The 23,608-nt window shown below is 33.8% G+C and overlaps 3 protein-coding genes across 3 annotated transcripts; all 3 read left to right on the top strand.

The window, feature by feature from the left end:
* The first annotated feature begins 1,683 nt into the window (after positions 1-1,683).
* Positions 1,684-5,220, top strand: LOC116145834 (ETO1-like protein 1). The gene is made up of 3 exons (XM_031431266.1): positions 1,684-2,509; positions 2,634-4,346; positions 4,845-5,220. The coding sequence occupies exons 1-3, from the start codon at positions 2,379-2,381 to the stop codon at positions 5,218-5,220; spliced, it is 2,220 nt and encodes a 739-aa protein (XP_031287126.1). The 5' UTR covers positions 1,684-2,378.
* Positions 5,221-8,248: 3,028 nt separating this feature from the next.
* LOC116145842 (ETO1-like protein 1) lies at positions 8,249-15,285 on the top strand. Its single transcript, XM_031431271.1, has 5 exons — positions 8,249-9,074; positions 9,199-10,911; positions 11,410-11,701; positions 14,045-14,354; positions 15,012-15,285. Exons 1-5 carry the CDS (start codon positions 8,944-8,946, stop codon positions 15,230-15,232), a joined length of 2,667 nt encoding a protein of 888 aa, XP_031287131.1. The 5' UTR covers positions 8,249-8,943; the 3' UTR covers positions 15,233-15,285.
* Positions 15,286-15,676: 391 nt separating this feature from the next.
* Positions 15,677-17,472, top strand: LOC116145868 (probable protein phosphatase 2C 51). The gene is made up of 5 exons (XM_031431306.1): positions 15,677-16,044; positions 16,326-16,579; positions 16,680-16,818; positions 16,902-17,064; positions 17,223-17,472. The coding sequence occupies exons 1-5, from the start codon at positions 15,732-15,734 to the stop codon at positions 17,470-17,472; spliced, it is 1,119 nt and encodes a 372-aa protein (XP_031287166.1). The 5' UTR covers positions 15,677-15,731.
* The last annotated feature ends 6,136 nt before the right edge of the window (positions 17,473-23,608 follow it).

The following is a 23,608-nucleotide window of genomic DNA, read 5'->3' as shown; positions in this document are numbered from 1 at the left end:
AATAATAATAATTAAGCTGTCCCAGCAGCAGTGAAGCCAAATTGAAGCTCATGGTATTAGTCCCCACTCTCTGGCTCCCACAACAAAGGCATAGGATTTGGCAAAAACTCACAATTCAATAGAGGGGCATTTAAGTCATTTGAGAGTTAGATTTTCCCGAGAATTTAAAGGCGAAAACATCGGCATTTGATGTTGTATGACTCTGTGATTGAGGAGCATGTGCTGTTGTGTTGATTATTATTATTTTCTCAAACCCATATCATATCATTTCATTTGGAAACTTTTTTACATGTAGATGCTCACACCTTTACGTTTTATCCTCCTTTTTTATTTTTTAATCTCATACCCTGCCACCTCATCGCCATGATTTTACATCAAATCAGTGGCACCAACACCAACTCTGAACTTTTTTTTTTTTTTCTTTAATAAGGGATTTATCTAACGTTAAAAATTTCCTTCTTCTTAAATTTTTTGATTCAAATTTTAGAGTTACTTACTATAATAATATTATGATTTATCTAATTTTTTAAACTTATAGAGTATTCAATAAACCTAAAAGATTAATTGAGATGTACGCAAACTAATACTAGGTTTGATCTAATAACAATAGAGAAAATAATTTTTTTTCACCCACATAATGAGTTTAATAATACTTTTTTACTTACAGACTTTTAAAATACTACTTTATTACTCAAATTTATATTTTGTTTCTAATTTCGGTATCATTGCGATCTCGCACCACCACAATTTTCATCCTTGATCATCATTCATTAAAACCCTTCAAACCTTACTCCCGTTAATCTTGTCAATCGTTGATAATTAAACAATTATGGTTTTCGTAATTATCCCTCTCAATTTAATTTTTTAATTTTTTTTTTTTTATATGCATAACATGATGTATACCCCTAAAAAACTTTTATTATATATAAAAAAATATTAATGTTATATTTATAATTTTTTTTCATAATTTTTGACGTGATAATTTATCATAAATGAGCTTATAAAATAAGTTTTATTTATCTATCTATGAGTTAATCAAAGAAAAGTTACGGCGTAAAAAGTTATAAACCTAACAGTATTGATAAAAAATTTCTTAGTAATCCTCGAAAAATTGTTTAACATATTTTGTTTTATGTTATTTATTTATGGATTGGAATTTTACAAGCCCACAAATGTTAACGTTAGTAACACAATCCAAATCCAAAATTCTAAGTGAAAACACAGGAATGTCAGAACTTTTTGACCACCACCACTGAGTCACTGGCTCTAATTTTGAGTAAAAGTGTGATAAAAAAATCAAACATTTTTATTTATTAAAATCAAGTGGGCCCAATCATATTGTGATAAGAGTGTTATACATGCAAGACTGTCTCCACTCGTTCTTATTAACCATAATTAAATTAACTTAAATTCAAAGGACCCCATTATGACAAGTTAATTAATAATTGAACCTAACAGCAACACAGCATTTATCACACTTATTTTCTCACTTTTACTCCAAACAAAACGACATGTCGTTTTCTCACTTCCAATCGTTAACGGCGCACCTACACAGTCAATTTTTATCATTTTTTTTATTTTTAATTTTCGGTTTTTGTACTTGCACCAAACTGTGGCTGAAATCTTTCCGGTTTCCAACAGAAGGAAAGTGAGAGGAAGAAATTTTAATAAAGAAAAAAAGAAAAAGAAAAAGAAAAAGAAACTTTCCCTTTTACCAAACAAAAGCGGAATGAAGAAAGTGGGAATTCTGAATTTTTGCCCTTTGGATTCCTTCACTTTGATCTCTCTCGTGTCAGATTTGCTTCTGTAAATTGAAACCCTCAACTAGGTAGTTTTAGTTTCTTCTCTTTCTGTTTCTCTCTCTTATTGTAACGAGTTTGTTATGCTATTTTGTCTTTGCTTGTGAGAGATTATGTGGGCTCTATTGTGGGTTTGGTTTGGCTGCCTTTTTTGGTAGAGATCTTGCGTAACTCGTGCTTTTTCTTTGTTTGGTCCTATCTTGTTTGCTTTTGCTATCTATTAGAAGAATTCACCATAATTCTGATTCTTCATTTCTGTTTTGTAACGGGATCCGTATAGATTTTTAGGACTTGGATTGCTAGGAAAGTTTCATTTTTTACTAGTAAAAACAGCTTCTTTTTTGGCTGCTGAGGGAGAGATATATTTTATATTATTTAGATAGTGGAATTTTTGTTGGGTTGTGAGGTTAGAAGATTTCTCAGCTAAGGGTGATAAGAAGGAAGGATTCTTATTTTTGTGTGTTTGCTTTACTTTACTTTTTTTCTTTTTTCTTTTTGTTTGTGGGTTTGAATTTCGGAGAGAAAAAAACCCATCTGGCTATTGTGGAGATCTGGGAATTGTTTCACCTCTTATGTCCCATGAGGACCTTTTTTCCCTCTGATTCTTGTAAAGAATCACAGCTTAATGCTTTCAATCCTCAGTCATGGCTTCAAGTTGAAAGAGGAAAGCTCTCCAAATTGTCTTCACAACACCTTGCATCTTCTTCCATGTAAGTATCTATTTTATTTCTCTTTATTGTTTATTTCATTTTCATGTTGGGCAGATTAAGACTTCTTTTTTTTTTTTTTTTTTTTCGTATTTTGTGTTGCTGCTGTGGGGATATGATATCGTAGAGAGTCTCTTATCAAGGTACCTGAGCCACCATTACTACCGTATTATAAACCAGTTGATTATGTAGAAGTTTTAGCTCAAATACATGAAGAACTCGAATTGTGTCCTGTTCAAGAGAAGTCGAGTCTCTTTTTATTACAATTTCAGGTCTTTAGGGGCCTTGGTGAAGCCAAATTGATGCGGCAAAGTCTTCGGAAAGCTTGGCAGAAGGCTATTACCCTTCACGAGAAGCTTGTGTTTGGGGCATGGTTAAAGTATGAGAAGCAAGGAGAAGAGCTTATCACTGACCTGCTTTCCAATTGTGACAAATGTGCACAAGAGTTTGGACCAGTAGATGTTGCCTCTCAGCTTCAAAATGATACAAATGTGGGTTCCCATGAGCCTGTACCAATGAGTGGGGACCAAATTTTGAGACATGTTGTATTTAGGATTGGTGAAGAGAAAATAGTTTGCGATAGGCAGAAAATTGCGGCTCTTTCAGCTCCATTCTATGCTATGCTTAATGGATGTTTTATGGAATCACTTTGCAAAAACATAGATTTGTCTGAAAACAATATCACTCCATCAGGTATGAGGATAATAAGTGAGTTCAGTTTGACAGGCAGTTTAAACGAAGTCCCTCCAAATCTTTTGTTAGAAATCCTTGTATTTGCAAATAAGTTCTGCTGCGAAAGGCTCAAAGATGCATGTGATAGGAAACTTGCATCTTTAGTTTCTTCTAGAGAAGATGCTGTGGAACTCATGGGATATGCTATTGAGCAGAACTCCCCTGTTCTTGCTGCATCGTGTTTGCAAGTATTTTTACTTGAACTACCTGACTGTTTGAATGACAACCGTGTGGTGGAAATATTTAGCAATGCTGATAGACACCGTAGATCAATCATGGTTGGGGTGGCTCCTTTTTCACTGTACTGTTTATTAAGTGAAGTTGCTATGAACCTTGATCCTCAATCAGATAAAACAGTTTGTTTCCTGGAACGACTGCTAGATTCTGCTGAAACTGATCGACAGAAACTGCTGGCATTTCATCAACTTGGATGTGTGAGGTTCTTGAGGAAAGAGTATGACGAAGCTGAACTTCTGTTTGAGGCAGCTGTAAATGCAGGCCATACGTATTCTATTACCGGTTTAGCTAGATTGGGTTTTATTAAGGGTCATAAACTTAGGTGTTATGAGAAGCTCAGCAATGTGATTTCCTCTGTTACTCCACTGGGATGGATGTATCAGGAGAGATCATTATACTGTGAAGGTGATAAGAGGTGGGAAGATCTTGAGAAAGCAACTGAGTTGGACCCAACTCTCACTTACCCCTATATGTATAGGGCTGCTTCCTTAATGATGAAACAGAATGCTGAAGCTGCACTTGCAGAAATTAATCGGGTTCTTGGTTTTAAACTTGCACTAGAGTGCTTGGAACTCCGGTTTTGTTTCTATTTGGCTCTTGAGCAGTACCAATCGGCAATGTGTGATGTCCAGGCAATTCTCACGCTTTCTCCTGATTATAGGATGTTTGAGGGACGAGTAGCAGCATCCCATCTCTGCACTCTTGTGCGTGAGCATATCGATAGTTGGACTACAGCAGATTGCTGGTTGCAATTGTATGATCGCTGGTCTTCTGTTGACGACATTGGGTCACTGTCTGTAATCTACCAGATGCTTGAATCTGATGCTCCAAAAGGTGTGTTATACTTCAGGCAGTCTCTGCTTCTCCTCAGGTATGTTATAAACTTCCAGTTATAGCTATTTTAAACAAATGGATGAGCAGTTTTTTTTTTTTTTTTTCTAATCAAGCATATGCAACCTGATTTTATGTGTATTATTATTTGATGTTATTTTTTTATGCTTCGTTATAAACTTCCAGTTATAGCTATTTTAAACAAATGGATGAGCGGTATTTTTTTTTTTTTTTTTTTTTTCTAATCAAGCATATGCAACCTTATTTTATGTGTATTATTATTTGATGTTATTTTTTTATGCTTCGTCGTAAATGAATAACCTGCCACATTGTGCAACTGTTAAAATGATTTGGAATTTGGTGCAACGAAAGGAAAAAAAAAAGATGGATTTCACTGCAAAATCCAAAATTTCCTATAATTTCTGATTCTTGATCCTGAATTCAACTCCGTGTTCCTCTTCTGTATATTTAGCATGTTATGTGGTGTTTAGATTATTCGTATAAGTGTGAGTTAAACCTCATTTTTTATCTCAATTAGGTTGAACTGTCCTGAGGCAGCCATGCGAAGTTTACAGTTAGCTCGCCACCATGCACCTAGTGACCATGAGCGGCTGGTGTATGAGGGATGGATCTTATATGATACAGGTCATTGTGAAGAAGGGCTCAGAAAAGCGGAAGAGTCTATACAAATTAAAAGATCCTTTGAGGCCTTCTTCCTTAAAGCCTATGCACTGGCTGACTCTAGCCAGGATTCATCTAGTTCTTCAACTGTTATTTCACTGCTTGAAGATGCGTTGAAGTGTCCCTCAGATAGGCTGCGGAAAGGCCAGGTATGGATTCTCTGCTACCCCCACAATTTGTTTATATTTTTCCTAACTCTGGAAGTGGTCTGCTATCATCTGTCTTCGAAATAGGTTTTCACCATCTTTGCTCCACCTCTTCTTCTTCTTCTTCTCTCTCTCTCTCTCTCTCTCTCTCTCTCTCATATGTATGTGTCATATTCTTGTTAAGTAGTTTAACTAGTGGATATAAGTCATCCTTGAAAGCTTCTTACTTTTATTTTATTAGTATTTGCTCCACTGTTTTTTTTGCCTCTCTCTCTCTCTCTCTCTCTCTCTCTCTCTCTCTCTCTCTCTTATGTATCATATTCTTCCTTCTTAAGTAGTTTAACTAGTGGATATACGTCATCCTTGGAAGCTTCTTACTTTTATATTATTATTATTTGTGACAAGGGATGGAGGCTGTGAATTGTATATTGACAAAGGAATTTCTATTACCTCAATCTTTCTGTTTGTGTTAGGAAGATTCAAAAGTCAAGCAACATGTCGAGGTTATGATGTTGGCTAGCTCACTGTACTGAAGTTAGCACCATATTTTTGGTCTAGAACATTCAGCCCTTTGGTTATAAATGATAAATGTAAATACATTAGCTAAAAAGTTATGGCTAATACCATGAATTGGAGGTCAAAGAAACATGCTGCACTTAATAAATGTTATTTATATCTGCTGTGGAGGTGGCAGAATCGGCACGGCCCCCTACGGCACAGCACGAAAATTTCATGCTGTGCCATGGCCCATGGGCCATGGGGGCTGTGCCGTGGGCCTCGGGTTTTGGCATGTGGGCCGGCACGGCCTACATGCCATAAAAAATAAATAAATAAACAAACAATATTTGCGGGTCAAGGCTTTTGGCACGTGGGCCGGCCTGGCACGGCACGGCACAGCACGGCCCACGTGCCATAAAATATATACTCCCTTTGTTTTTTTTTAAAAGTCGTTTTAAGGGTGTAGTTTTTTTTCAAATTAAATGTCGCTGCTTGTCTTGTCTGTCTCCCTTCTCCACTTTTCGTCATGGCCCACATCTCCTCTCTCTCTCTTTATCTTATCTCTTCCCCTCTTCTCCTCTCTTCCATATTTTCCATTGCCCACTTTTTCTTTCTTTACTCTACGTTTCTGCTTCCATCTTCTCTCTCTTTTTTGCTATCTCTTCCCTATCTCCTCTCTTCCACATTTTCTATCACCATCATCCCCTTTCTCTCTTTCTATTCCGCCCCTCATCTCCTTTCTCTCTTTATCTACTAAGGTTGTAGAACCTGCAAAAAGGAAGGAAGCACCTTTCAATTATGTAGTGTTTTTCTTCCATTGTCCATTAACACTTCGCTTCAATCGAGATTCAAAAATTGCTTGCCTTTGTTCATTTGTAAGGTTTTTTCGACTCACATGTGTATTAACTTTCTCAGTTATGTCATCAACTTCATTCGTAGCTTCTAATGTTGGAAGAACATTTAAATCAATTTCCCCAAGCACACCTCTACTATTACATTGTTCAGCCATGGTGATTGACCGAACAGAATCAAAGAGATGGAAATGGAACAGAAATGGAAATGAGTGAGGGACGACAAAATAAAAGAAATGGAAATGAGTGAGGGACGACAAAATAACAGAAATGGAACAGAGTAAAAGAAAAGAGACGAAGACGAGCAGAATAAAAGAAATGGAATAAAACAAATGTAAATTATTTAAATAATTCAATGTGTGTAGTGGGAAAGTTTTTCCCACCTGCAAAATCGGAGGAAAAAGTTGGGTGGGAGAGAGAATAATTTTTTTTATTAAAAGTTGATCGACAGAAACTGCTGGCATTTCATCAACTTGGATGTGTGAGGTTCTTGAGGAAAGAGTATGACGAAGCTGAACTTCTGTTTGAGGCAGCTGTAAATGCAGGCCAACATTCTATTACCGGTTTAGCAGATTGGGTTTTATAAGGGTCATAAACTTAGGTGTTATGAGAAGCTCAGCAATGTGATTTCCTCTGTTACTCCACTGGGATGGATGTATCAGGAGAGATCATTATACTGTGAAGGTTGATAAGAGGTGGAAGATCTTGAGAAAGCAACTGAGTTGGACCCAACTCTTACTTACCCCATATGTATGGGCTGCTTCCTTAATGATGAACAGAATGCTGAAGCTGCACTTGCAGAAATTAATCGGGTTCTTGGTTTTAAACTTGCACTAGAGTGCTTGGAACTCCGGTTTTGTTTCTATTTGGCTCTCGGCAGTACCAATCGGCAATGTGTGATGTCCAGGCAATTCCCACACTTTCTCCGATTATAGGATGTTTGAGGGACGAGTAGCAGCATCCCATCTCTGCACTCTTGTGCGTGAGCATATCGATAGTTGGACTACAGCAGATTGCTGGTTGCAATTGTATGATCGCTGGTCTTCTGTTGACGATATTGGTCACTGTCTGTAATCTACCATGCTTGAATCTGATGCTCCAAAAGGTGTGTTATACTTCAGGCAGTCTCTGCTTCTCCTCAGGTAGTTATAACTTCCAGTTATACCTATTTTAAACAAATGGATGAGCAGTTTTTTTTTTTTTTTTTTCTAATCCAGCCCGTTTATTTATGGATTGGAATTTTACAAGCCCACAAATGTTAACGTTAGTAACACAATCCAAATCCAAAATTCTAAGTGAAAACACAGGAATGTCAGAACTTTTTGACCACCACCACTGAGTCACTGGCTCTAATTTTGAGTAAAAGTGTGATAAAAAAATCAAACATTTTTATTTATTAAAATCAAGTGGGCCCAATCATATTGTGATAAGAGTGTTATACATGCAAGACTGTCTCCACTCGTTCTTATTAACCATAATTAAATTAACTTAAATTCAAAGGACCCCATTATGACAAGTTAATTAATAATTGAACCTAACAGCAACACAGCATTTATCACACTTATTTTCTCACTTTTACTCCAAACAAAACGACATGTCGTTTTCTCACTTCCAATCGTTAACGGCGCACCTACACAGTCAATTTTTATCATTTTTTTTATTTTTAATTTTCGGTTTTTGTACTTGCACCAAACTGTGGCTGAAATCTTTCCGGTTTCCAACAGAAGGAAAGTGAGAGGAAGAAATTTTAATAAAGAAAAAAAGAAAAAGAAAAAGAAAAAGAAACTTTCCCTTTTACCAAACAAAAGCGGAATGAAGAAAGTGGGAATTCTGAATTTTTGCCCTTTGGATTCCTTCACTTTGATCTCTCTCGTGTCAGATTTGCTTCTGTAAATTGAAACCCTCAACTAGGTAGTTTTAGTTTCTTCTCTTTCTGTTTCTCTCTCTTATTGTAACGAGTTTGTTATGCTATTTTGTCTTTGCTTGTGAGAGATTATGTGGGCTCTATTGTGGGTTTGGTTTGGCTGCCTTTTTTGGTAGAGATCTTGCGTAACTCGTGCTTTTTCTTTGTTTGGTCCTATCTTGTTTGCTTTTGCTATCTATTAGAAGAATTCACCATAATTCTGATTCTTCATTTCTGTTTTGTAACGGGATCCGTATAGATTTTTAGGACTTGGATTGCTAGGAAAGTTTCATTTTTTACTAGTAAAAACAGCTTCTTTTTTGGCTGCTGAGGGAGAGATATATTTTATATTATTTAGATAGTGGAATTTTTGTTGGGTTGTGAGGTTAGAAGATTTCTCAGCTAAGGGTGATAAGAAGGAAGGATTCTTATTTTTGTGTGTTTGCTTTACTTTACTTTTTTTCTTTTTTCTTTTTGTTTGTGGGTTTGAATTTCGGAGAGAAAAAAACCCATCTGGCTATTGTGGAGATCTGGGAATTGTTTCACCTCTTATGTCCCATGAGGACCTTTTTTCCCTCTGATTCTTGTAAAGAATCACAGCTTAATGCTTTCAATCCTCAGTCATGGCTTCAAGTTGAAAGAGGAAAGCTCTCCAAATTGTCTTCACAACACCTTGCATCTTCTTCCATGTAAGTATCTATTTTATTTCTCTTTATTGTTTATTTCATTTTCATGTTGGGCAGATTAAGACTTCTTTTTTTTTTTTTTTTTTTTCGTATTTTGTGTTGCTGCTGTGGGGATATGATATCGTAGAGAGTCTCTTATCAAGGTACCTGAGCCACCATTACTACCGTATTATAAACCAGTTGATTATGTAGAAGTTTTAGCTCAAATACATGAAGAACTCGAATTGTGTCCTGTTCAAGAGAAGTCGAGTCTCTTTTTATTACAATTTCAGGTCTTTAGGGGCCTTGGTGAAGCCAAATTGATGCGGCAAAGTCTTCGGAAAGCTTGGCAGAAGGCTATTACCCTTCACGAGAAGCTTGTGTTTGGGGCATGGTTAAAGTATGAGAAGCAAGGAGAAGAGCTTATCACTGACCTGCTTTCCAATTGTGACAAATGTGCACAAGAGTTTGGACCAGTAGATGTTGCCTCTCAGCTTCAAAATGATACAAATGTGGGTTCCCATGAGCCTGTACCAATGAGTGGGGACCAAATTTTGAGACATGTTGTATTTAGGATTGGTGAAGAGAAAATAGTTTGCGATAGGCAGAAAATTGCGGCTCTTTCAGCTCCATTCTATGCTATGCTTAATGGATGTTTTATGGAATCACTTTGCAAAAACATAGATTTGTCTGAAAACAATATCACTCCATCAGGTATGAGGATAATAAGTGAGTTCAGTTTGACAGGCAGTTTAAACGAAGTCCCTCCAAATCTTTTGTTAGAAATCCTTGTATTTGCAAATAAGTTCTGCTGCGAAAGGCTCAAAGATGCATGTGATAGGAAACTTGCATCTTTAGTTTCTTCTAGAGAAGATGCTGTGGAACTCATGGGATATGCTATTGAGCAGAACTCCCCTGTTCTTGCTGCATCGTGTTTGCAAGTATTTTTACTTGAACTACCTGACTGTTTGAATGACAACCGTGTGGTGGAAATATTTAGCAATGCTGATAGACACCGTAGATCAATCATGGTTGGGGTGGCTCCTTTTTCACTGTACTGTTTATTAAGTGAAGTTGCTATGAACCTTGATCCTCGATCAGATAAAACAGTTTGTTTCCTGGAACGACTGCTAGATTCTGCTGAAACTGATCGACAGAAACTCCTGGCATTTCATCAACTTGGATGTGTGAGGTTCTTGAGGAAAGAGTATGACGAAGCTGAACTTCTGTTTGAGGCAGCTGTAAATGCAGGCCATACATATTCTATTACCGGTTTAGCTAGATTGGGTTTTATTAAGGGTCATAAACTTAGGTGTTATGAGAAGCTCAGCAATGTGATTTCCTCTGTTACTCCACTGGGATGGATGTATCAGGAGAGATCATTATACTGTGAAGTTGATAAGAGGTGGGAAGATCTTGAGAAAGCAACTGAGTTGGACCCAACTCTCACTTACCCCTATATGTATAGGGCTGCTTCCTTAATGATGAAACAGAATGCTGAAGCTGCACTTGCAGAAATTAATCGGGTTCTTGGTTTTAAACTTGCACTAGAGTGCTTGGAACTCCGGTTTTGTTTCTATTTGGCTCTTGAGCAGTACCAATCGGCAATGTGTGATGTCCAGGCAATTCTCACACTTTCTCCTGATTATAGGATGTTTGAGGGACGAGTAGCAGCATCCCATCTCTGCACTCTTGTGCGTGAGCATATCGATAGTTGGACTACAGCAGATTGCTGGTTGCAATTGTATGATCGCTGGTCTTCTGTTGACGATATTGGGTCACTGTCTGTAATCTACCAGATGCTTGAATCTGATGCTCCAAAAGGTGTGTTATACTTCAGGCAGTCTCTGCTTCTCCTCAGGTATGTTATAAACTTCCAGTTATACCTATTTTAAACAAATGGATGAGCAGTTTTTTTTTTTTTTTTTCTAATCAAGCATATGCAACCTGATTTTATGTGTATTATTATTTGATGTTATTTTTTTATGCTTCGTTATAAACTTCCAGTTATAGCTATTTTAAACAAATGGATGAGCGGTATTTTTTTTTTTTTTTTTTTTTTCTAATCAAGCATATGCAACCTTATTTTATGTGTATTATTATTTGATGTTATTTTTTTATGCTTCGTCGTAAATGAATAACCTGCCACATTGTGCAACTGTTAAAATGATTTGGAATTTGGTGCAACGAAAGGAAAAAAAAAAGATGGATTTCACTGCAAAATCCAAAATTTCCTATAATTTCTGATTCTTGATCCTGAATTCAACTCCGTGTTCCTCTTCTGTATATTTAGCATGTTATGTGGTGTTTAGATTATTCGTATAAGTGTGAGTTAAACCTCATTTTTTATCTCAATTAGGTTGAACTGTCCTGAGGCAGCCATGCGAAGTTTACAGTTAGCTCGCCACCATGCACCTAGTGACCATGAGCGGCTGGTGTATGAGGGATGGATCTTATATGATACAGGTCATTGTGATGAAGGGCTCAGAAAAGCGGAAGAGTCTATACAAATTAAAAGATCCTTTGAGGCCTTCTTCCTTAAAGCCTATGCACTGGCTGACTCTAGCCAGGATTCATCTAGTTCTTCAACTGTTATTTCACTGCTTGAAGATGCGTTGAAGTGTCCCTCAGATAGGCTGCGGAAAGGCCAGGTATGGATTCTCTGCTACCCCCACAATTTGTTTATATTTTTCCTAACTCTGGAAGTGGTCTGCTATCATCTGTCTTCGAAATAGGTTTTCACCATCTTTGCTCCACCTCTTCTTCTTCTTCTTCTCTCTCTCTCTCTCTCTCTCTCTCTCTCTCATATGTATGTGTCATATTCTTGTTAAGTAGTTTAACTAGTGGATATAAGTCATCCTTGAAAGCTTCTTACTTTTATTTTATTAGTATTTGCTCCACTGTTTTTTTTGCCTCTCTCTCTCTCTCTCTCTCTCTCTCTCTCTCTCTCTCTCTCTTATGTATCATATTCTTCCTTCTTAAGTAGTTTAACTAGTGGATATACGTCATCCTTGGAAGCTTCTTACTTTTATATTATTATTATTTGTGACAAGGGATGGAGGCTGTGAATTGTATATTGACAAAGGAATTTCTATTACCTCAATCTTTCTGTTTGTGTTAGGAAGATTCAAAAGTCAAGCAACATGTCGAGGTTATGATGTTGGCTAGCTCACTGTACTGAAGTTAGCACCATATTTTTGGTCTAGAACATTCAGCCCTTTGGTTATAAATGATAAATGTAAATACATTAGCTAAAAAGTTATGGCTAATACCATGAATTAGAGGTCAAAGAAACATGCTGCACTTAATAAATGTTATTTATATCTGCTGTGGAGGTGGCAGTGGGCCTTGCCGGCCCGTGAGCCGGCACAGCCCACAAAAAAAAGGGCACGGCTCCCTACGGCACAGCACGAAAATTTCATGTTGTGTCATGGCCCATGGGCCATGGGGACCGTGCTGTGGGCCTCGGGTTAAAAAACAATATTTGCAGGCCGAGGCTTTTGGCACGTGGGCCGGCCTGGCACGGCCCACGTGCCATAAAATATATATATATATATAAATTTGTTTTGTAGCTACAAAAAATCTCGACGGTTACATTGTAGTTGTTCAGATTTGGCTTATTTAATCCACCTGTTGCCACCCCCCTCTTCACATATTCACTTTCCTCTCTCATTCTCTCTCAAATTCTCTTAAATAAGCCAAATTTTTTGTAGCAAGTGCCTTAAATAAGCCAAATCTCAACAGCTACAAAACAATTTTTTTTTTAATATATATATTTTTTTATGGCACGTGGGCTGTGCCGTGCCGGGTCAGCCCACATGCCAAAAGTTCTGGCCCGCAAATATTGTTTTATTTATTTATTTTTTATGGTATGTGGGCCGTGTCGTGTCTGCCCACGTGCCAAAACTCGAAACCCACGGCACGGCCCCCATGGCCCATAGGCTATGGCACGGCACGAAAATTTCGTGCCGTGCCGTAGGGGGCTGTGCCGAATATTTTGTGGGCCAGCACGGCCCACTGCCACCTCTAATCTGCTGAATGAAGATTAATGACTGCAATATTGAGAGAGGTTAGTGATAGGTTAAGGTATTTGAGGAGGGTCTTAAAAGTGAGTGAATAAGATTACATAGAAGAGATAAAAGTATAATGTTCCTACTTGGAGAAGTTGAAATTTTGCCATGCTAAGTAGCAGAGAGAAGTCTACATTGTTAGTCAAAGTGTATGTTCAGAGAACTTTGAAATCCTGATGGTTAAATTGGAAGGTATCAGAATTCCTGGGCTAATGTCAGTTACAGTGTAGTATAGTGATTGAGATTGTTGCCCATTTTCTCAGTTTTTGGCTGTGGTCTGAAACAGATCCATGGTTAAAATGTGAAAGCTCATCAGATCTATGATTTTGTTCATAACTTTGGTCTGCTGCAAGGCAAACTATAACACTACACTAGTTGACTGGAAAAGTTCAGTTGTGGTGCATTTCATAAATTTCTTTCGAGCCGCCCTATCTCTTTAATTTCCAAGTTATTTGATTCTGTTGATCACTAAAAATGTGCTTGCACTCTTGTTTGCTTGAAGATTGCCAGTAGATGGGCAATGCTAGACAGCCCTAGGGAGAGTTAATACTGTAGTAGCTTAATTGGATCTCTATGCATGGAACCACTGAATTCTTTAGAGAAAAAGTGGGATACTGTTAAGAAAAGATATTATTTTTGGCCATTGCCCATGCTAAGAAGACTTAGCTTGGATGCAGAGGCTGTTGTCATCTGTTCTTAAGAATAGATCATTGATTGCAAGTAGAGCATATAATTCAGATAGACCAGTCTTCTAGGATTAAAAAATTATTTTATTCATTAGTAAGATTGAATAATTTAGAATGATGGAGTTTTGAGCTTTTTAAAGTTTCATGTTATTCTATTTGTAACAATTTTGCATGCATAATAAGTGAAGTTGGGATACAACGTTTTCTAATTTTGAAATTATGAAATTCCTTCTATCAGGCCTTAAACAATCTAGGAAGTGTTTTTGTTGACTCTGGAAAGTTGGACATGGCTGCTGATTGCTACGTTAATGCCCTTAAGATTCGACACACCAGAGCCCACCAAGGCCTTGCTCGGGTTCATTATCTGAGAAATGATAAGGTTGGTGCATATGCAGAAATGACCAAACTGATTGAAAAAGCTCGGAACAATGCATCTGCCTATGAGAAGAGGTCTGAATATTGCGACCGTGAACTCACAAAGGCAGATCTAGAAATGGTTACTCGATTAGATCCTCTCCGGGTGTACCCTTATAGATATCGAGCTGCAGGTATGATTATATTCCTTTGCTACATCAATCATCTACTGATATTTGACTGCTAGTCCCAATAGTACTGTTTATGCATACTGAGAACCCAAACTAGCAAATCTTCCTATTGTCATAAAATGGCCAACTGTTGGTACCTATTTTGATCATGAGGCCCAGAAGACAATAGAATTTATATTTGATTGATTTTGTTGCTGTTGTCAGAGTATCCTGTTTCTAAGTTTCAGCCGAAAGTAATTTTATCAAAAATATAAGAGCAATGCTGAAACTAGTTAGTTACTCTCAAGCTTTGTACGAAGATGTCCCATACTTACTTATATAGCTGTTTCATTATGATTTTTCTTTGACATTTGTGCGATGTCAAAGTTTAACTAGTCATAAATGCTGTCTATATGTTGTAAAAGTAGAAGAGAACTACTAATTTTAGGACATGACAGCTCCAATGTCTATATGACTTACAGCCTAGTTTTAAGCAAAATAAATAATTTTTTTTTTTTTTCACCTACACTTAAAATCTTTTGACACTCTGCTCCCGATTATTTCCCAATCTTGAAAAAAATGTCATTAGAGCGAGTGCCTATACACCACATCACCAACCTCCATGCTGCATTTATACATCCAACTTATGTTGCAGCTGTTGTTTGATTTTGGTTGATGCAGTTTTAATGGATAGCCGCAAAGAGAATGAAGCAATTGCAGAACTCTCAAGGGCCATTGCATTCAAAGCAGACCTTCACCTTCTGCATCTGCGAGCAGCATTTCATGAGCATATGGGTGATGTCTTGGCCGCACTGCGAGATTGCCGAGCAGCTCTTTCTGTTGATCCAAATGATCAAGAAATGCAGGAGCTCCACAGCCGCGTATACAGCCATGAACCATAATTATCCAACAACAGAATTCTAAGTTTATTTAAAAAAAAAAAAAAAAAAAAAAAGGTCAAATTGTATTCTCACCTTGTATACTAGAGAAAGTGTGCTTGTAAAAATGTAAAATCCGTGTCTTCTCTTTTTGTTTTCTTTTATCAATTTTTGTAATTTATCATTTTGGATTTTTTATGATTAAATTTTTAATACATCCCTTGCCCTTATTCTTATATATGCAAATTTGTAATGCAATTGCAATCTGCCCATATGTGATTAAATAATCTTTAACTTCACGCGTAATAATTCTGCAGAAAAAGGCGAGTTTACTTTTCTGGGTAGTAACAAATTTTAATCTGAAGAGGAAAAGAAAATAATTTGTCAATTAATATGATAATTGATTTGAGAATAGCGTTGTTTATTGGTGCAAATTTTCAAGATTGAAATCTTAAAATTATGTTTGAATTACATTTTAATTCCCCTTACTTCATATGAATTAATAAAAAAAACTTCAACCCAAATGATTAGAATTGCAAAATTCTGTTTCTCAGTTGGTAGAATGGAGGAGCTTGGAGTTGTATTTGTCATACTTGGACTTGTTCTTATTTCTAATACTGTAACATGTTCATCTGGAAATGGGGTCACTGTATCATGTATGATGGTGTATGAGCAAGGTGGGGCTCCTGCTGTTTTTGATTCTGAGGAATGTCTCCAATGGCCTTCTCTTCAAAATCACACTCCCAATTGTCAGTTCGCTCAGCTTCAGGGAGATCGCCGCTACCAAGAGGATCGTATATCATGTCATCTTCACATGAAAATTATACCGCTTATAGGTTGTTTCTCTAACTCTCACTCTTATAATTCAAAAGAATTGAGTTAGTTTTGAAATTGAAGGACATGTAAAATTAGTCGAGTTGGTTGGGTAATTTTCACAAACAGATGTTCCACATATTTAGTTCTGGGAACTTTTCTGGTCTTATGATCTTTGAATGCAGAATCACAATTAAGTGTTTTGATTTGTTCTGCAAGGTGTTTGATAATATATAATTTCCCTTATCAAGGGACATATATTGTTATTATCAAAGCAAGTAATTAATTGAATCTATGGGTGCAGGCGAAAATCGGCTCCAGGAAGTAAGGCTTGGAATTGCTGCAGTATTTGATGGTCATGGCGGCGAGGAAGCTAGTGAGACGGGTTCTAACCTTTTATCAGATTATTTTCACTTGCACTATGTCTTCAAGATGTACAAGCTAATGGGGCAATTCCAGGGAGAGTTTACTGCAAATGATAGTGAATCTTTGCAGCTGGAAGTTATTAAAGAAGCATTGTTGAGTACTATTTATGATATTGATGCCAAATTTACTCAGGCAAGTTGTATCCTTTCGGTTTCTTGCTTCAGGTTATTTCAATTTGTTCTAGTTGTTTTTGCTCCTCGTGAATTGTGGATGGTGCATTCGATATTTTCAGGAGGCCGTGAAGAACAACCTTTTATCAGGGTCCACGGCGACTGTCATTGTTTTGTTTGATGGGAAAATTTTAGTTGCAAATGTTGGTGATTCAAAAGCCATTATCTTCTCAGAGATTGAGTCTGGTCAGGGGCCTGAAGGTCGGATTTTCTACTGTCTTGTATAATTGATAACTTATTTCTTGTATTTTGACACAAACTCGCTGATAAATGGCATTTGGCAGCTTCTCTTTCAGCCATTGAATTGACAAAAGATCATCATCCAGATCAAGCTGATGAACGAGCCAGAATTGAAGCAACAGGTGGTTCAGTTATCGTCCGGGGAGTCCCTAGGGTCAATGGCATCCTCGCCATGTCCCGTGCCATTGGCGATATTTATCTGAAAAGGTGATGTTCCTAATTTGAAATGGTTACCTTAATACCCGTCTCGTTTAATCGTCAAAGTTTACTAATATTTCCCAAGTTTAATGGCAATTCTTGGACTCATATTTGTGCAAACCTTAAATGACAATAATTTTAAACAAATAAGCTATTCATTGATTCAGGTATGGTGTTATAGCTGTGCCAGAGGTAACAGGTTGGCAACACATAAGTGGTAATGATAGGTATTTGGTGGTTGCATCTGATGGAATATTTGAGAGCCTCAAGCCAAATGATGTTGGTGATCTCATATTGAAATGGGATTCCCATTATGTCAAAGGGCCTTCATCCACATTAGCTGAATTTATTGTAAAAACTGCATATGATGAAGGCAGTACAGACAACCTTTCTGTTATTGTAATTCCATTGTCTTGAGATTTTAATTGTTAGCGTTTGAGTCTCTTCATGGGCGGGCACCTACATGAATAAGATCATTGTTTCACACTTTTCAAAGATTATAGAGTTTGGCAAAGTTCTAGTTTTGAACACCATTTGGCGAAGCAAAATCAAAGGATTTATGGGTTATTAAAAGAATAAAAAAAAAAGAATCAATTGGTTTTTCATGCGTAACCTTTTTCCCAAAATTTGCAAATTTCAAATTTAAATTTCTAAAGCTCCATTGGATACCGGGTGTTTGAGAAAGAGACTCCTTCACAAGTGCTTTTTCCTTCTTCTTTTTGGGAAGAACGACATTTTCCCATCCCAAGGTTTGAGGAAATGACACTTTCCCACCCTTCAAGTTTAAAAATGACACTTTTCTATCCGTCTTTAGATTTTGTTATGTTTTCTATTAATAATTTATTGAAAAAATGAAAATACCCTTAAAAATTTGATTTTATAAATTTTTAATTAACTACAAAGTAAAAAAAAAAAAAAAAAATAGTTAGTCTTACCTAAAAAGTTAGGAGTAATGCTATAAAATTATTTAAAATTAAATGATCTTAATATTTATTTATTTATTTATAATGTCATCAATATCCTATCACCATTATTCAATAATCTACTAAATTTATAATGTTTTTCATAATATAATTTTTTTTATTTTTCCTAATTAATATAGAAAATCAATATTCTTAATTAATTAAATAAACAAAGAAAAAAAATATCTTTACACTTAAACTAATAAATAATCAAGTAAAGACTTTGACTTAATTAAATTTTAATTTATAATAAACTATTTAAAGATATTTTCGTCTTTTCAGTTAAATATTAACATAAAACACTAACAGAACTTAACGAAAGATAAAAAAGTATCATTTTGAAACTTAATGAGTGAAAAAGTGTCATTTCGTCGAACCTTGGGTGTGAACATGTCGGTCTCTCTTCTTTTTGTTCAAATTTGGGTTGGGCCATCCCTTACCACCCGTTTCTTTTTATTTTATGATGAGTCTTTGCTTATACAAATTGCATAGCCGACAAAATAACATACATTATTTCAAGTTGCTGGCAAGTAATTTGCTTTAGGGTAACGTCTACTTTAAGCAGTTAACAATCTGGAAAGCACCCACTTCGGGAAAATAAGTTGACAGTATAATAGAATAATTCACAAAATTTCTTAAAAAACAAAACTATAGATTTCATTAATTGATCTTCTTTATGGCAAAACAAAAACCGAAAGACAGACTGGTACTCTTCCAAGTCCTTAAACCAACTTTTGGGGGGTAAAAGAAAGAGTTAAATGCAATGCTTTGCTCACTTCAATCAAACTTGATTTACTATGAGACAGTTAATCCATAAAACTCTAAGGGTGCGTTTGATTCCGAAAATATTGGATTACTGAGAATGTTAAATTATTTAAAAGTTAGATTACTTTGAAGATTTATATAATCTTTAGGAAAATATGTTTGATTAGTTGGTAGATATGTTATATTAATATGTTTGGTTGGAAAGAATAAATTGATAGGTATGTTATTTAAATTACTGAATTGTCCTCTAATTAAATATTATATTATTTTTTAATATTGATTATTATAACCCCTTGCGTTTAAAAACTTAACAAAAACAACCACATAATAAAATATTTGAAAATCAACAAAACACCCCCACCAATCCAGCCACCAGCAACCACCGCAGGCCGCCAGCAACCTAACGGTGCACGGAAGGAAAAAATGGCCTCCGTGTGCAATATGGTCATTTTCGGCCAGATATCTGGCTAGAAATGGCCATATCGGTGCACAATAGCCATTTTCAGCCTTCTGTGCACCGTTCCGACCGCGGCTGGCCGCAACGGTGGTTGCCAGCGACATGTGGGTGGGGGAGGTGGCTTGGGTGGGCTACAATTTGTTTTGAATTAAAGGGTAATTTTGTTCAAAAAGTTAATTAATTGGGGTGAAATAGTAAAAACCTAGAATATTGACCTCTAATTAAATATTATATTATTTTTTAATATTGATCATTATAACCCCCTGCATTTAAAAACTTAACAAAAACAACCACATAATAAAATATTAGAAAATCAACAAAGCACCCCCACCAACCCAGCCACCAGCAACCACCGCAGGCCGCCAGCAACCTAACGACGCACGAAAGGAAAAAATGGCCTCCCTGTGCAATATGGCCATTTTCGGCCAGATATCTGGCTAGAAATGGCCATATCGGTGCACGATAGCCATTTTCAGCCTTCCGTGCACCGTTTCGACCGCAGTTGGCCGCAGCAGTGATTGCCGGTGACATGTGGGTGGGGGTGGTGGCTTGGGTGGGCTACAATTTGTTTTGAATTAAAGGGTAATTTTGTCCAAAAAGTTAATTAATTGGGGTGAAATAGTAAAAACCATATTCATGTAAATAGATTTAAAAATAAGGGCATTATTGTCCTAAAATTTTATTAATAAGGGATAGAATTGTAATAAAATAAATATTACCCTGGTAATCTTAGAATACCTAAGAAAAAAGAGGTAATTAGATTACCTCCAATATTACCAACAGTAACCATTATTGGTATTTGAAGATTACCGGAATCTTATATTACTTGACAACCAAACGTGGTATTCAAGTAATATAAGATGACATAACTCCAATAATCCTACATTACCCCCAACCAAACGCCCCCTAAGAAATTGAAATTTATAAAGCAAACTAACCATATTTGGTGTTGTTAAAGATTCAATCTTTCATTATTGTCCCTTATGGCTGGATAGCAAACCCTATAGCCAATGGGATTAGTTATATCTAAGGGTGAGCACAGGTGGCGAGTAGAACCGGAACCGACATTGTGCGGGTAGGTTTCGGTTCCATTTTATTGGAACCGACATTGTGCTGTTCCGGTTCCATTTTATTGGAACCGACACTGTGCGATTTCGGTTTCAGTTCTTATGTGTGGAGGAACCGGAACCTGAAAAAAGAACCTAAAATGGGTACCCGGCTTGGAACTTATAGCGGGTACTCGATTTGGAACCTGTTTGTAACCTATTTTTGGAACCTGTTTTGGAACCTGGGCTCCAATGAAATATTTGTGAATAATGGAGGGTTTCATTATTTTACATATAAAAAAATTAAAATAGAAAAAGTTAAAATTTTAGTATAACCTAATTAAATAAATATACAATGATACTTATTATATAGAAACTACACCATATTAAAAACTTTAATATATTAATATTAAAGTTTTGATTAATTAAGTGTATAATTAGAATTAGGATCCAATTAAAAGTGTTTTAATGTTATTAAAAGAATCATTTTTGAATAAAATAATATATTTGATTGAATAATAATATATTTAGTTATTTACTTCAATTATCAAGTTTTAAGTATATCTATAGTAAATTAGCAATTAATTAATTATATATGATAAATTGATAGACATTAATAAATTTAATTACTAGTTAAATATCATACTTAATCAATTATAATATTACATTATAGTTAAACAATTATTTAATTAATTATAATTTTATAACATTACTTAATTGATTTATAGTATAATTTATTATAGCATTACATTAATTGATACTACTTAATTAATTGACTTATAACATTTAGTATATTACTTAATTAAATAATTAGAAATTTAATTAATTATAGCATTACATTATAGATTTATAGTATAATTAGTTAATTACTTAATTAATTATAACATTTTATTACAAACATTAATACAATACTTAATTAAATGATTAAAAGTTTAATTAATTATAATATTACATTAAAGATTTATAGTATGATTACTTAATTCACTATAACATTATATTATAGTATCATCACATAATTAATTATAACATTACATAATTAAATAATTACTTAATTGATTATGACATTATATTATAAACATTAGTAATTACTAATTTACTATATAAACATTAGCACAATACTTAATTAAATGATTGGATATTTAATTAATTATAACATATTTATAATATGATTACTTAATTCATTGTAACATTTCATTATATTATGATTATATAATTAATTATAACATTACATAATTAGATGATTATTTAATTGATTATAATATTATATTATAAATATTAATTATAACATTACATTATGAACAAATGATTAGAAATTTAATTAATTAAGCATTACATTATAGTTAAATAATTACTTAATTAAATTAAAAAATTATTACATTATATTATATTATAATCACTTAATTAATTATAGCATTACATAGTTAAATGATTACTTAATTAATTATAAATTTATAACATTACATTATAAACATTAGTAATTTACTACATTATTACATTACTTAATTAAATGATTAAAAATTTAATTAATTATAATATTACATTAAAGATTTATAATATGATTACTTAATTTACTATAACATTACATTATAATATGATCACATAATTAATTATAATATTACATAATTAAATAATTACTTAATTAATTATGATATTATATTATAAACATTAGTAATTATTAATTTACTACATAAACATTAGCACAATACTTAATTAAATGATTAAAATTTTAATTAATTATAACATTACATTATAAATTTATAGTACGATTACTTAATTAATTATAACATTATATTATAATTAAATAATTACTTAATTAATTATAACATTCTATTATAAACAAATTAATTATAATATTATATTAAAGATTTTATAGTATGATTACTTAATTTATTATAATATGATTACATAATTAATTATAGTATTACATAATTACATGATTATTTAATTAATTATGACATTATATTATAAACATTAATTATAACATTACATTATAAACAAATGATTCTTTAATTAAATGATTAGAAATTTAATTAATTACAATATTAAATTATAGATTTATAGTATGATTACTTAATTCATTATAACATTACATTATAGTATGATCACATAATTAATTATAACATTATATAATTAAATGATTACTTAATTAATTATGACATTATATTATAAACATTAGTAATTTACTACATAAACATTAACACAATACTTAATTAAATGATTAGAAATTTAATTAATTATAACATATTAACATTACATTATAAATTTATAGTATGATTACTTAATTAATTGTAATATTACATTATAAACAAATGATTACTTAATTAAATTATTAAATAATTAATTATAATATTATTACATTACATTATGTTATGATCACTTAATTAATTATAGCATTACATAGTTAAATAATTATTTAATTAGTTATAAATTTATAACATTACATTATAAACAATATTAGGGGTGTTCAAAAGCGGTTAACCGCTTTTCTAAACCGAACCGGATTTTCGATTCGGGAAAATTCCCGAACCGAAACCGAACCGGTTAACCGTTTTAAAAAAAGCGGTTAACCGATTTTGAACCGGTTTTCCCTTTTTTTTTTTTGGTCCTAAATTAAATTGTAAATATAGACAATACATTGGAAACTAAGAAAAAAATTTTGGGTTGGGATTTTATATTGAGTAAATTAGAGATTTATTTTAGTTTAGGTTATTATTTATTTATTTAATATATATATATATATATTTGAAAAACCGGTTTTTGGTTAACCGTTTCTAATTTTGCCCGAACCGGTAACTGAACTGAAAATTCGATTTTTTGAATTTTTCGAACCGTAACTGAACCATTTTTTCGGTTAACCGGTTTTTTGGTTTAGTTAACGGTTCGGTTCGGTTTTTACATTTTTTTGAACACCCCTAATAAACATTATTAATTTACTACATTAGGCATTAGTACATTACTTAATTAAATAGTTAAAAAATCTAATTAATTGTAACATTACATTATAAATTTATAATATGATTATTTAATTAATTATAACATTACATTATAAACATTAGTACAATATTTAATTAAATAATTAGAAATTTAATTAATTATAACATTATATTATACATGTATAGTATGATTACTTAATTAATTATAACATTACATTATAATTAAATAATTACTTAATTAATTATAATACTATTATATTACATTATAAACATTAACAATTTATAACATTAAATTAACAATTTTACGATGAATAATTGTTTGTCTTGGTTTTGATTGAGAAATTTTGTGTGAATTGTGATGAATTGATTAAATTCAAGTGCTGTCTAGAG

This window comes from Pistacia vera, unplaced genomic scaffold (genome assembly GCF_008641045.1).
Source record: "Pistacia vera cultivar Batoury unplaced genomic scaffold, PisVer_v2 Contig468, whole genome shotgun sequence".
Lineage (NCBI taxonomy): Eukaryota > Viridiplantae > Streptophyta > Magnoliopsida > Sapindales > Anacardiaceae > Pistacia > Pistacia vera.
The sequence above is the reverse complement of the archived record's forward strand: the minus strand, read 5'-3'. Positions and strand labels throughout refer to the sequence as shown.